The sequence below is a fragment of the Chiloscyllium plagiosum genome, chromosome 6 (assembly GCF_004010195.1).
Source record: "Chiloscyllium plagiosum isolate BGI_BamShark_2017 chromosome 6, ASM401019v2, whole genome shotgun sequence".
Taxonomy (NCBI): Eukaryota; Metazoa; Chordata; class Chondrichthyes; order Orectolobiformes; family Hemiscylliidae; genus Chiloscyllium; species Chiloscyllium plagiosum.
In genome coordinates, this window is record NC_057715.1 from 48681761 (window position 1) to 48697537 (window position 15777).

The 15777-nt window shown below is 42.6% G+C and overlaps 1 protein-coding gene across 1 annotated transcript in view; it reads left to right on the top strand.

Annotated features, from left to right (window-relative positions):
- Positions 1-15777, top strand: part of LOC122551046 (sestrin-3-like) — a 63899-nt gene that overhangs the window by 10120 nt on the left and 38002 nt on the right. Inside the window, 1 exon segment of the mRNA XM_043692689.1 lies at positions 5631-5852. Coding sequence (XP_043548624.1) covers positions 5631-5852 — 222 coding nt within the window.

Consider the following 15777-nt stretch of genomic DNA (forward strand, 5'->3'; position numbering starts at 1 on the left):
TTTAAGGACGTCATGGATAGCTTCTGCATACAGCAGTTTAAATCAAGTGCGTCCCATCCCGAATCCCAGGGAGCCTTGGAAAGTTGGCATCAGATGCTGAAGACAATATTAACAGCTGTAGGGGGTGGTGTAATTTTTAAATTATTAACTGCTGTAGTAAGCACATAGTAAGTACAAAGCCACCATTTTAGTCTTCTCTACCTTGTAGTAATCACGAGCAGACACTCCCCCAGATTTTCATGGATGGAACAATGGAAACAGCTTTCCTCGTGGCTGAGGGACCGCCCACAACCACGGCTGTACGTCATCATCCATATAAGGGAGGAGCGGGGAACTCGAACACTGATTGGCTGGGTGAATAACCAAATAATCTCATCCATCAGGAGGACAGTGGGGAACTTTAACACTGATTGGCTGAGACAGTAGAAGGCCCCGCCCACTCCTACATGTATATAACGTGCGGGGATTACAATCTGTGTGTGTGCCTCGTGGGAAGCCATTGAGGTAACACCCGGTTCTGCAGAATTGAATAAATAGTTTTGGACGAACTCCTCCGTGTCTTTGTTCTTGGGAAGGGAAGCAGAGTGCCTGATGGGGGGGGTCGCAGAGTCCCCTATCCTGCACAATAGGCAACATGGTTTTGTGCGGAGGAGATCATGCCTTACCAACTTGAGAGTTCTTTTGAGGAAATGGCCAAGCTGATAGATGAAGGAAGGGCTGTAGACTTTAATAAGGCTTTTGATAAGTTCCCCATGGTAAACCTAACGGAGAAAGTGAAGGCACATGGTGTGCAGGGTGTTCCAGCTATTCGGATAAAGAACTGGTTGAGCAACAGGAGATAGTAGTAGTTGAAGGGAGTTTCTCAAAATGGAGAAAGGTGACCAGTGGTGTTGCACAGGAATTGGTGGTGGGGCCACTGTTGTTTGTGATATACATAAATGATCTGGAAAAGGGCACTGTTGGTATGATCAGCAAGTTTGCAGATGACATGACGATTGGAGTAGTAGAAAGCACAGGGGACTGTCAAAGGATACAGAAGAATATGGATAGACTGGAGAGTTGGGCAGAGAAGTGGCAAATGGAGTTCAATCCAGGCAAATGTGAGGTGATGCATTTTGGGAAGTCCAATTCTAGAGTGAATTATACTGTAAATGGAAGAGCCTTGGGAAAAGTTGATGAGCAGACAGATATGGGAATTCAGTCCATTGTACCCTGAGGGTTACTGCACAATTGGATAGAGTGGTCAAGAAGGCATGGTATGCTTGCCTTCATCGGTCAGGGTATTGGGTATAAGAGCTGGCAGGTGATGTTAAGATTGTACAAGATATTTGTTTGGCCACATTTCAAATACTGTGTACAGTTCTGGTTGTCACATTACTGAAAGGATGTGGACGCTTTGGAGAGGGTGCAGAGAAAGTTTATGAGGATGTTGTCTGGTATGGAAGGTGCCAGCTACGAAGAGAGGTTGAATAGGTTAGCATTGTTTTCATTAGTAAAAAAAGATTTGAGGGGGCACCTGATTGAGGTCTACAAAATCATGAAGGGTATAGACAGGGTAGATAAACTTTTCCCCAGAGTGAAGGATTCAATAACAAGAGGTCACGCTTTCAAGGCAAGAGGTGAAAAGTTTAAGGGGGATACATGGGGCAAGTATCTTACCCAGAGGGTGGTAGATGTCTGGAATGCATTGCCAGCAGAGGTAGTGGAGGCAGGCATGTTAGATTCTTTTAAGATGCATCTGGACAGATGCACGAGTAGGTGGGGAGCAGAGGGATATAGATGCTTAGGAATTGGGCGACAGGTTTAGACAGTGGATTTGGATCAGCTCAGGCTTAGAGGGCTGTACATTTTCTTTGTTCTTTGTTCTCGATAGTCATAGCTTTCTTAGCAACACTGACCAAACTTTAGAACAACAAACCAATGTAAACCTTTCCACTGACCCCACTGGAGATACTCCCAAACAAATTGAATTGCAAATATCTAACTGAATTAAGATTGATTAATTACAATTTTAGTTTGGGTCCTCTAACAAAGTGGATGTACAAGAACATAGAAAATAGAAGTAGGAGAATGCCTTTTGAGTGTGCTTGTGCATTCAAGTAGGTCATGGCTGATCTTCCATTTCAACCCATTTCCATTTTCCCAAATTCCCAGAGTACCATTGATGTTTTGAATATATATCCAGTGATATCCACAACTTTATGCAGTAGAGAATTCCAAAGATATACAAGTCTTTGGAAACATATCTCTGTCTCATTCCTACATGGCTGACACTTAATTTCTGAAATTGACAGTGTGTTTAAAGACCCCAAGAATTCCCAATCAGGAGAAGCATCTCTTCAGATTTCCCCTATAAAACCTGTAAGAATTTCCCATATTTCGATGAGCTTATTTTGTGTTCTTTTAAATTCTAGATCACATGGGTTTAATCTACAGTCTCAAACTATAAGAAAGAAGGGGCATAAGGCAAACATTTTAATTGGAAAACATTTCTACTTATTTTAGTACTGGATGCTGGATAAGTGGTGTGAGAAATCAGAATTGGCTGAGTGAGGTGGTAATGTGGTACCGTTGGCTGTTGTCAGCATATGTATGGAATCTAATGTAATGTTTTGGGTAAAATTGCCAAGCGGCAACACAGATGAGAAATCAGAGGAAGCAATGGTTAGGTTCAGATTAGTTACACAGGATTATCATAAAGTGTGGAGAGGGCAGCATTTATGCAGTGGTGGGAAGGGGATTGGGTATTGGGGGAGAAAGGGTGTAGACAGTGTAGATTAAGTGATTGTTCTGCTGTTCTCACATTCCAATGGTGTGTCTAACTGACAACCTGGAAAAAACAGACAGTTCTTCTGGAATTGGAGAAGGGGGAGAGAGGTCATGCTGACAGAGCATGCAAAAAATAAAGCTTTTAAAAAAACAAAGCTAAAAGGAAAAAGAACGGGAGTGGGTTCACGATCTGAAGGTGTTGAACTCAATAGTAAATCCAGAAGATTGAAAAGTGTCTTGTCTGAAGAAGAGATGTTGTTCCTTTAAGTTTGTGCTGTAATTCATTGAAGCATTGCAGTATGCCAAGGATAAACAAAGTGGGCATGCGAGCAGCATGCAGTGTTAAAATTACCAGCTATGGAAAGGTCTAGGTCATGCTTGCGTACGGACTGGAGATGTTCCACAAAGCGGTTACCAGGTCTGGTTTCGGTTTTTCCAATAACTGAGTAGGCCACTTTTGATGCAGCGAATGCAATACACAAGATTGGAGAAGGTACAAGTGAAATGCTGCTTCACCTGGAAAGACTTTAAGCCCTTGGATGGTGAGCAGGGAGATGATGAAGGGGCAAGTGTTGCACCTTGTATGGTTACATAGGAAGGTATCATGGAGAGGGGGAGTGGTGTTGGTAGTCGAGGAATGAACTAGGGTGTCCTGGAGGAAAGGGTCCCTGTGAAATACAAATGGAGGATTGAGGGGAAGATTTGTTTGGTGGTGGTATTCTGCTGAAGTTACCTGAAATGCACTCTTTGAATGCAGAAGCTGTTTGGATGGAAAGTCGGGATAAGGGGGACCCAATCATGTAGAAAGTGATAGGAAAGAGCAAGGGCAGAAGCATGGTTGACAGGTCAGATGCAGTTTAGGGTCTTTCAACCACAGTGGGTGGGAAACTCTTTATGGAAGAAGGAAGCCATAGCAGCAGTGCTGTTTTGGAAAGTGGCATCATCTGAACAAATGCAATGTAGATGAAGCAACTGAGAGAATGGGATGGAATCCTTAGAGGACATGGATGTGCAGAGCTGTAGGGAAGGTAGTGATGGGAGTTAGTGTTGTGAAGGTAGTGGATGGCAGTGGAAGTTTATTCCCCAAAATGGAAACTGTGGTCAAGGAAAGGAAGGGAAGTGTTAGAGATAGACCATATGAAAGTTACAGTGAGGTGGAAATTTGAGGCAAAATGAACACATTTTTCAAGGTCCAAATAGGAGCATGAAGTTGCACTGAAACAGTTGTTGAAAAGAGTTGAGAGGTATCCCAACAAAAAGGTAGACATAAGCAGTACACATGCTGGTGCCCATAGCTGCTACTTTGACTTGGCAGAAGTGAGATGAATTAAAGGAGAGATTGAACTTGTTCTTTCTCCAAACAGTGAAGCAGAGAAAAGTGGTAATGGATAGGGATTGGCAGGCCTCTGGTTGAGGAAGAAGCTGAGAGTGCTCAGATCATCCTATTAGGGAATGGAGGGATAGAGGGCTTAGACATTAAAGGTGAAGAGGAGGCAGTTGAGGCCAGGGAACTGGAAACTGTTCAATATGGCAGAGGAATCGTGCATGTTGGTTAGCAGGTTCTGGACAAGTGGAGAGAGGATAGAGTCAAGGTAGGAGGAAATGAGCTCAGTAGGGCAGGAACAAGCTCTTTACAATGGGCCTACCAGGAAAGTCTGTTTTATGGACATTGGGAAGGATGTAGAAGTGGACTATCAACTATAAGGTTGGAGGCAGTTGTGGAGGGGATGATTTAGAGGTGATGAGGTTGGTGACAGTCCTGGCAATATTGGCTTGATGTTTGGATGTGGGGTCATGGTCCAGGGGAGGTAAGAAGTTTTAGAGTTGACATTGAGCCTCTGCAAGGAAATGTTCAGTGTGCCAGATTACAATGGTACCACACTTGCCGGTGGTTTGATAGCAAAGTTAGGGTTGGACCTGAAAGAGTGAAGTACAGCAATTTTAGAAGGGAACAGATTAGTGTGGGTGAGAGGTATAAATGCTTCTCCCTTCACACTATGAATTCGTAAGAATCATCTAGACTCAAAACATTAGTTTTCTGTCTCTCCATGAATGTTGCCTGATCGTCTGATTGCAGGATTAACTAGAATATATAGCATTGAAACTGGCCATTAGGTCTATACTTGTGTTTTTGCTCCATTTGAACCTCCTTGATCTTTTCTCATCAAAGTCTAACATTATAGCTATTTAGTTCCTTTCATCTATTTGCTACAGTTAAACACTGTTTGCTTAACTTTCTCCTTGCTGAGTTCCATCTTCCTCCCAGTCTGAGAGAATAGACTGCTTAAGGATTCCCTTAGATTTCTTTGTGACCTATCATATGCTGATGCTTCCTAGATAAACACTCCCCCTCAGCGCTGAAGCATCTGCACTACTAAATTTTTTTCATAATTTTAAATACACTTATGTAACTCTTTAGCCTTTGAGAGAAGAGACTCAGCCAGTCAACCTTTTCTCTGATGATTTGTATCCATGCATATCTGGTATCAATCGTAAATCTTCACTGCACCCTTTCCATTTTTATTAATATCCTTTTCTTAATATGGCAACCACAGTGGTCTTTTGTTTACTCCACTTAACCAGACATACAGTTTAATAAAAGTTCAATATAAATTCCCTTTCTTTAATGCTAATCATCCAGAAATAGCTTCTGGTGGTTGTTTTCAATTTGATTTTACACCTGGATTTATAAAATTATCTTCAAATTATGAAAACCTCTTTGTACTTTTCAGGTTTATAATCAGTCTCTGAATCAATTATGTTGCCTATGTCTGTCTTTTGAGTGTTTCTGACTACATTTCAAAGTTTCAAAATTGTATAGTTTCAGTAAACAAAAACTAATTTTATGTTTTCATTTTTAGAAATTGCTTAAAACTGGGGAGAACAGCTGGTCTCTTGCTGAGTTGGTCCCTGCTATGGTCTTTTAAGCTCATTATCACACATTGACCAGCTTTGTGTTTGGAAGTGGCATCAATCCAGAGATTGACCAAGATGGAGCACCAGCTGTCAGCAACTTCTGTCTGTGCAATGCCAGCAATGAGAGCAACATGGAAGAAGTCACATTGATGTGCAACAGTCCTGGAGTTAGTGTATGAAAATAAGGATTCTAATTAGATTTTATCCATAAGAATAGAACCAGAATTGGGATATCAAGCCCATTGAGTTTGCTCCATTATTCAATCATGTTCATGACTGATATCTCAATCCCATCTCCTGCTTACTACCATAACCCTTCATCCTTTTACTATTCAAGAACCTATTTATCTCTGTCTTTGAATGCATTCAAAAAAAAACTTGGACTCCATTGCCTTCTGTGGCAAAGAGTTCCACAGATTCTGTACACTCTCTGAAGAAAGTTCTCTACATCTTAATTCTAAAGGGACCATTCCTTCATTCTGAGATTATATCCTTGGGTCCTAGTCTCTCTTTCATCTTTTCCACATCTATTCTATCCAGGCCTCTCAGTATTCTGCAATTTTCAATGTGAGAGCCCCTCAGCCTTCTAAACCCTGTTGAATACAGACCTAGAGTCCTGAACTGCTCCTCATAGGACAAGACCTCCATAGAATGCCTATCATATAAACAGAGGCTTTTTGGCCCATCAAGCTCATAGTGACCCTCTGAAAATCATCCCACCCAGACCCATCCTATGACTTGGCATTTTCCACAGCTAAAAATGTGTTGCTGGAAAAGCGCAGCAGGTCAGGCAGCATCCAGGGAACAGGAGAATCAACGTTTCGGGCATAAGCCCTTCTTCGGGAATGAGGAAAGTTTGTCCAGCAGGCTAAGATAAAAGGTAGGGAGGAGGGACTTGGTGGAGGTCTTTGGACTCCTCCATCGCCAGACCACAACAAAATGACGGTTGGAGGAAGAGCGCCTCATCTTCCGCCTAGGAACCCTCCAACCACAAGGGATGAACTCGGATTTCACCAGTTTCCTCATTTCCCCTCCCCCCACCTTGTCTCAGTCAAATCCATCGAATTCAGCACCGCCTTCCTAATCTGCAATCTTCTTCCTGACCTATCCGCCCCCACCCCAGTCTGACCTATCACCCTCACCTTGACCTCTTTCCACCTATCACATTTCCGACGCCCCTCCCCCAAGTCCCTCCTCCCTACCTTTTATCTTAGCCTGCTGGACAAACTTTCCTCATTCCTGAAGAAGAGCTTATGCCCGAAATGTCGATTCTCCTGTTCCCTGGATGCTGCCTGACCTGCTGCGCTTTTCCAGCAACACATTTTCAGCTCTGATCTCCAGCATCTGCAGACCTCACTTTCTCCTCAAAGATTTTTCACAGCTAACCCACCTAACCTACACTTCCCTGAACACTAGGGCATTTATCATGGTCAATCTACTTAACTTGCACTTCTGAGAGAAAACCAGAGAACCCAGAGGAAACCCATGCAGACACTGGAAGAATGCAAACTCCACAGTCGCCTGAAGCTGGAATTGAACACCAGTCCCTGGCACTGGGAGGCAGCAGTGAACCACTGAGCCAAAGTACTCTAAGCTAATATTTGTTAAAATAGGCAACTAAAATCAGATCATATATTTAGTTTTGCTTAGTTTATCCTTGAAATTATAAAATTCCACATTTTTAATGATAAATGTTAATTAACTGCATAAGAAATAGTTTTTTTTAGAATATTCCATTCGTGTTAGATACACTAATTCTGCAACTAAGAAAATTTTTCAAAACCAACTGCAAAACTGAGTGTTCATTTCCTTGTTCAGAAACTATTGGGATCCAATGGGTTTCTTTTTGTTTCATTCCTATTTTTACCTATGTTCTTCTTGCCATCTAGATTTTATGCTCATGTAAGACATTATTACAGATTTCCTATTTGTTTTGTTACTGACTGTGTTTTTTCTCCTCAGCTGAAATGATGCAGAATACGATTATAAAGTTCATCCCCAAACATCCAGATCACATGGTCTAAACAAAAAGGATAGAATTTTTATAAGACAGTAGTTGATCTGCAGTTAAAAGAGCTATGTGCAGGTTTGAATGTCATTAAAGAAAGTTTATGGAAAGTTTTATTGATTTATATCAGTTTAAAAGAGATTGTGAACGTGCTTGGAAATATTAGTACTCTTCCTTTTTGCAACTGAAGTCTAAATGAGTTTTATTAGTATTTTTAAAATTATGTTTGAAGGATGAATATAAAGTTTATTTTTGGAGAGGGTGCAGGGCAGGCAGTTATAGTCAGAGTCATAGAGATGTACAGCACAGAAACAGACCCTTCAGTCCAACCCATCCATGCTGACCAGATATCCCAACCCAGTTTAGTCCCACCTGCCAGCACCTGGTCCATATCCCTCCAAACCCTTCCTATTCATATACCCATCCAAATGCCTTTTTAAATGTTGCAATTGTACCAGCCTCCTCCACTTCCTCTGGCAGCTCATTCCATACACATACTACCCTCTGTGAAAAAGTTGCCCCTTAGATCTCTTTTATATCTTTTCCCTCTCACCCGAAACCTATGCCCTCTAGTTCTGGACTCCCCGACCCCAGGGAAATGTCTGTCTATTTATCCTAGCGGTGCCCCTCATGATTTTATAAACCTCTATGCAGTCACCCTCCAGCCTTTGATGCTCCAGGGAAAATAGTACTAGCCTATTTAACCTCTCTATATAGCTCAAAGCCTCCAACCCTGGCAACATCCTTGTAAATCTTTTCTGAACCCTTTTCAAGTTTCACAATATCTTTCCGATAGGAAGGAGACTGGAATTGCATGCAATATTCCAACAGTGGCCTAACCAATGTCCTGTAAAGCCTCAACCTGACCTCCCAACTCCTGTACTCAATACTTTGGCCAATAAAGGAAAGCATACCAAACACCTTCACTATCCTGCCTACCTACAACTCCACTTTCAAGGAGCTATAAACCTGCTCTCCAAGGTCTTTGTTCATCAACAGTCCTTAGACCTTACCGTTAAGTGTATAAGTCCTGCTAAGATTTGCTTTCCCAAAATTGGTGACCATTCATCAATTTAAACTCTAGGAGAAGCAAGGTTAAGGAAACTTCTAAGAAAATTCTATGTGCCAACATTTTATGCAAAGAATAATAGAGGCCAAGTTTATTACCCATCCTAACTTTGAAATTTCACTTATTTAATAACTTCCTTTCTTTTTATTGTTAGATCAAAGTATGTTTCATAAAAACATAGAAAATAGCAGCTGGAATCAGCTATTCAGCCCTTTTGAGCCATTCAATATGATGGCTGTTCATCCAACTCAGTACCCCATTCTCACATTCTCCCTGTATCCTTTGATATCTTTAGCCCTAAGGGCTAAATCTAACTTGGAGAAGACATTCAATATTTTGGTCTCAGTCACTTTCTGCAGATAATTCTGCAGTCTAACCACTCTTTGGGTGAAGAAATTTCTGTTCCCCTCGGACCTAAATGGGCTACTGCTCAGAATGTGACCTGGTTCTGGATAGCTCAGTCTTCAGGAAAATTCTTCCTGCTTTAATCTTGTTATAATTTTATAGGTTTCTGAGATTTCCCTCTCATTCTTCTAAACTCTCGCAAACATGGTCCTAATTAATTCAGGAGAAAGTGAGGACTGCAGATGCTGGAGATCAGAGCTGAAAATGTGTTGCTGGAAAAGCGCAGCAGGTCAGGCAGCATCCAAGGAGCAGGAGAATCGACGTTTCAGGCATTCCTGAAGAAGGACTCATTCCCGAAACATCGATTCTCCTGGTCCTTGGATGCTACCTGACCTGCTGCGCTTTTCCAGCAACACATTTTCAGCTCCTAATTAATTCACTCATTAAAATGTTCAACTTACCATCCCAGAATCGTTGCATAAACTATTGTTGCACTACCCCCATAAACCAGAACATCCTTGCTCTGATAAGGAGACCAAAACTGCACACAGTATTCCAGATGCGTTCTTACCAATGCCCTGTATAATTGCAGTAAGACATCCTTGCTGTTGTATTCAAATCATCTTGCTCTCAGGGTCAACTTACCGCCTCCATCACATGATGTGCTTGTATACTCAGTTTGAGCGACTATACAAGAATACCCAGGTCTCATTGCACCTCAGTCTTTCTGAATCCATTACCATTCAGATAATCTGCCTTCCTGTGTTTGTGACCAAAGTGGATTACCCCGCATACATCCACATTGTACTTCATCTGCCTCAAATTTGTCCACTCACTCAACTTGCCAAATCACACTATAGCATCACTGCATTCTCTTAGTTCATCCTCCCACAAAGATTTATCATCCTGAAGCTTGGCAATTAAATTTCCTGCACAGAAGCGGGTGTCTCATCACCAAGTCACCCTTTCCTTACTAGTGTACAGTACAGTGGCTGTGGCCAGCCAGGTCAGTGAGCCCTCAACTGAGGAGATTCTATTGTCCTGATTTTATGTATATTACTTTTTTTCTGGAGTCAGTCGCCTGAACTGAGGAGATTCTAATTTTCTGGTTTTTGTATATACTTAGGCTTCAGATTGATTCCACTGATCCAGGTTAACAATCCCAATCAAGAGTATCATCATCAACAAGGTCGACCTGGTTCCAGTCACGACCTCCCTAAGTCCAGGAATGTAAGCCTGGTATCTTCTCTTGCAATGCTTTCGCCTCCAGTATGGTTTTTCCAAATCAGACTCGTCTTGGTTTGTCTTGTGTCTTGAGTCCAGACTGTGTCTGAAGAGCATCCTCCTCTTCATCTGGGCAGCAACGACATTGAGGCTGCATCTATTTCAGACTGAGGTTTCCTTGACACTAGATGGAGTGGGAGCACCTGTTTCTGCTGGGCCTTCTGGCTGTTCTGAGGGGCCAGGTATATTTTGCTCCTGTCCTGTTTGTGAAGTAGTCTTTCAGGTGATCCACATGTTTGTTCAAGACTGTATCATCTACCTGTACTTTATAAGTCATGTGACCTGACCTTGCATCAACCTTGCCATGTACCCATACAAGGCTATTTCCATAGTTTGGGCACCAAAATTCAACCCCTGAATTATTTTTTTCTCTCTTGTTTAGAGGAGGCATTAGCATTCCTGCTGCCATTTTGCCACCCCTAGGGTCTGGAAATATCAGGTTTAAACTGGTGCGGACTTTTCTTCCTATTGGTGACTCTGCTGGAGCTATACCTATTTTTGCATGTGGAGTGTGTCTATAATCAAATAGGAATGAGGACAGTTTGGTCTCAGTTGGTGCTGTAGGCTGCTTCTTTAAGCCAGTCTTGAATATTTGGACCACTCATTCCACTAGATCTTAGAAACTACATGGATGGTACGGAGCAGTCCTTGTGTGTTGAATGCCATTGGACTTTAGGAAATATTTTAATTGGAGGAGAAAGTGAGGTCTGCAGATGCTGGAGATCAAGGTTGAAACTTTATTGCTGGAACAGCACAGCAGGTCAGGCAGCATCCAGGGAACAGGAGATTCGACGTTTCGGGCACAGGCCCTTCTTCAGGAATGAGAAGAACAGAAACAGAATCCCCAAGTGGAAAATGAAGTGTTGTTCTTTGAACTTGCGTTAAGGAACACTGCAACAGATCTGGGACAGAAATGTTGGTGTAGGAACACAGTGGTGTGTTGAAGTGGAGGCAGTGGGAAACTCTGGGTCATGTTTTACAGACAGAGTGTAGGTGTTCAGCAAAGCGGTCATCAAATCTGTGTTTCATCTCCCCCGATATACAGGAGACCACATTCTGAGCAGTGAATGAAATAAATTGAATCGCTCCGCAAGTAGGCAAATGCCAGATTACTGGAGAGGATCACATGTTACTATGGGGAGCGAGGGTGTTTATCCAAGCAAAGGTAGCCGCCAGATACTGGCCAAACTCCACCAAAGTCATCTGGGGGTTTCCAGGATGTTAGTGGGGGAGTGCCCACAATGTTAACAAGGCCAAAACTTGCCACCAGCAACACTCCCATATTAATAGGAATGGTCTAATATTTTAATTCCCTACTGGTAAATGATGTCCCATTTTCTCATAACCAATGCTTGCGGAAGTCAGTGTATTACTAATGATGCTCGCAGCTTCTCAGTTGTCATTCCTGAGTTTGCTGAATGAAAGTTTTGCAGGTCCAACCACTTTGGGCATCCACAATGACCAGGAACATTCATCCCATGAAAGGACCAACATAATCGATATGCAACTGGGTCCAGAGTTTACACGGCCATTCCCATTAATATGGGAGTGTTGCTGGTGGCAAGTTTTGGCCTTGTTAGCATTGTGGGCACTCCCCCACTAACATCCTGGAAACCCCCAGATGACTTTGGTGGAGTTTGGCCAGTATCTGGCGGCTACCTTTGCTTGGATAAACACCCTCGCTCCCCATAGTAACATGTGATCCTCTCCAGTAATCTGGTGTTGCCAGATCCAGAAAGGTTTCAATCCTGGTTGCAATAGCCCTTCTGTTTCCTCCATTTCCACCAGTTTAGATTAGATTTCTTAGTGTGGAAACTGGCCCTTCGGCCCAAACAAGTCCACACTGACCCGCCGAAGCACAACCCACCCAGACCCATTCCCCTACATTTACCCCTTCACCTAACACTATGAGCAATTTAGCCAGGCCAATTCACCTGACCTGCACATTTTTGGATTGTGGGAGGAAACCGGAGCAACTGGAGGAAACCCACATAGGCACAGGGAGAATGTGCAAACTCCACACAGTCACATGGGGCGGTAATTGAAGTTGTTCCAGTTATGCTGAGAAAGAATTTTGTGTCTGCAATTGGATATTATCAGTGGTGACTGGAAAGGTATCTAGAAATTTTAAAAGCAAAACTGACTCTTCCAGAGAAGGCACCACCGGTCTAGTATCTGCCAGTGGGAGATGGCTCAAGGCATCCGCATTTAGCCACTTGGCTTCCTGGATGGTACTCTAACTTGTACTTGTATGCACCTGAGAATAGGGATCCAATACTGAATTCTACCAGAAGCTATGGGTGACACTCCTTGTCTCCCTTCAATAGCCCTCGCAGGTGTATGTGATCTGTTACTATGAAAAATTCACACCCATAAAGGTACTGGTGGAACTTCTTCACAAATGTGACTGCTAAACCTTCCTTCTCTAGCTGAGCATATTTGCATTCAGCATCAGCCAAAGTCTGGGAAGCGCGCACTATTGGCCATTCCTCGCTGGGCCACTGGTGAGCCAACACTACCCCAATACTATACAGGGAGGTATTGCACATCAGCATGACTTCTCGCTTTGGATCATAGATGACGACAGTTGGTTTTTCATTTCCATAAAGGCTGTTTCTTATCTTTGTGACCATTTCTGAGGCTGACCCCTTTTCAATAGTAGTTGTAAGGGTGCCAAGATGGACGGCAGGTTATGTATGAATTTTATGTAATAATTCACTAACCCAAGGAAATGCCAATGGATATGGGAGCCAGGGCTCCTTTGGTCACCCTCACTTACGCTTCCAATGGGTGTAACCCAAGTAGGTCACTTGGGGTACCTAGAATACAGATTTTTTTTTCCCCATCTAAGGCATATAACCACCTGGGAAAAATGTTTAAGCATTATGTCCCAGTTGAAGTGCTCTTTATTGGTCTTCCCGTTATCAGTATGTTATCCAGATAAATGACAACTTGGGCTAGCCCACAATGTTCTCCATGGTCCATTGGAAAAGAGTGCAGGCTGATACCCCAAAAGCAGTCTTGTAGTTGGTTCTGCTATAACGTGTGCCTTCAATGCAAATGGGCTTTAATGCAATTGAAGTTTGAACGTAATTTGTAGAACGTTAGCTTCCCTTAGCTGTATTGGCTATAAAGCGATTCCAGCTCCATTAGTTTACATGTTGCGGCTATTGCACACTTTTCTTACCATAACATTGCACAAGAATGGAACTATCACATTAAATCAGAACTCCATATGGGTATTAATTGTGATATACTTCTAGGAATTCTCATCTAGTTGCAATTTTAGGTAGGCATAGTTCATATCCAGCTTTGTAAAGGACAGTGCCCCCCCCCCAACTTTGCATCAAGTCCTCTATGCAAGGGATGGGGTATCTATCCAGCTGCAAGAAGCAGTTTACCATCTGCTTAAAATCCCCACAAAGGAGAACTTAGCCATCAGGACTCCCAATCAGTGCAACCGGTGCTGCCCATTCTGCAAACTGCATTATTTTGATGATTCTAGCTCTCTCTCTAGCCTCCTGATTTCCATCTCTACTTTCCTCCATGAGGCAAATGGCACTGGGCGTGCCTTAAAAAATCTTGAAATTGTATCCTGGTCAACATGTAAAGTGGCTTTGGCTCCTTTGATAGTCCCACCCTTTCTTGGAAAATCTCATGGGTATTTCACTGAGGCAGCCATTTTCCAATGAAAAAATGTTGAGCCTATCAAGGTGAATTTTGCTCTGATAGGCTTGGGCTCAAACATTTTACTACCATCAGTGGTAACTGCACCAAATGCTTCTCATAGACTAGTACCTAAGTTGTACCCTTAATCTGCAACTGTTCCCCAGTGTATGTTCTCAGTCTGGCTGAGGCCTTCCATAAATTTTAAGGGTTGGAGTCCCAAGTAAATGTTGTTAAAGACAGATTTCACAACCATACATACAGCTGTGCCAGTATCAAACTCCATGTGAACTGGGTGTTCATTTAAACCAAGCATGAATATTAACTGACTCCAATTTTGGTGTCACTAAAGTAATTTATTTGTTCCAACCCACATGTAAGAGAGCTTTCCAGGGTTTGCTTTCTCCTGAGTACCGGGGTATTTTTTTTTCCTACTTAAGTCAGGCTTTATAGGATTCCTTTACTGTTTCCAGTCCGCATCCCACAGCAACTACAGTAGCTTGCCAGCCCAAATCATGAAGAAATGTTTCACCACTTGGCTGAGACTGTTTGTTGTGGAGTTTTGCTGTGGCTTAGCCTAGTGACCCTCTGCTAAGGACATGTCCTGTGTGAGGTTCTGTGGTTGCCTACACTTAGTGGTGTTCCCCAAGCTCAGTTGGGTAGGTGAGGATATCCACTTCTGTTGGGATGCCCTGTAGATCCATGCTCCACTTACCATATTTTCTAATGACCCAGCTGCAGTGCCTGTTTGAAGTCCAGTTGGGCTTCAGCTAGTAGGCCTTCTGCATGTTTGTCACTAATCCCATGTACCAAATGGTCTCCTTCAAGCTTAACCCAAAATCACATGCCTCGGTCAGTCATTGTAACCTTGTTAAAAATCCCGATATGGAATCCCCCGGTTCTCCAACAGTTGAATAAAACCAATAGCATCTCAGGATTAGAGGAGGTCTGGGGTTTTAATATTTCTTAACCAACTGTCAACTATTGGAAGGTTTTACTGTCTGGTGCTTCTAGGAAAAATTAAGCCCCTTGTAACCAAAAATGTTGCGGGTCCACATGCAGTTAGAAGGATTACTCGTTTCTTTTCATCTGCCCCAGTGTCATTTGCCTAGAAAAAAAATATTGCATTCTTTCCACATACTGGGCCTAATCTTTGACAACAGGGTCAAAGGAGTCAAGCTTCCTAAATAGAGGCATGATGCCAGAAATGCTTACCCCAACTCCAGTTGCAAGCGGATGTTATTTAGTCACATCCTGTTTTCTTCCGTCACTACTAAAATAACTACAGAGGCCAGTGCCCTGACACCAAGTCACCCTTTATTTACTAGTTCACAATACAATGGCTGTGGCCAGCCAGCTTGGAATTAGTCCTCAACGGAGATGATTCAAAAGCCAGTTCAAAAGCCAATTCCCCCACAAACAAATAAAACCAAACACACAAATCCACAGTACGCTGGATTTCAGTCAGTCCCTGAATTGAGGATATTCTAATCTCTTGGTTATGCTTTTTTTAATCTTCAACTGAGGGGATTCCATTATCCTGGTTAAATTGGTCAGCCAAGGCTGTGATGATTGGCCCAGGTTAACAACTTCAATAAAGAACCTCTTGGTAAGGTCCGCCTTGTTCCAATCACTACATTGAAATTACATTCCGTCCACACATCTAAATCATTAAAATATACAAACAACCTTGATTATCCAAATGAGACGAGCAACGAGT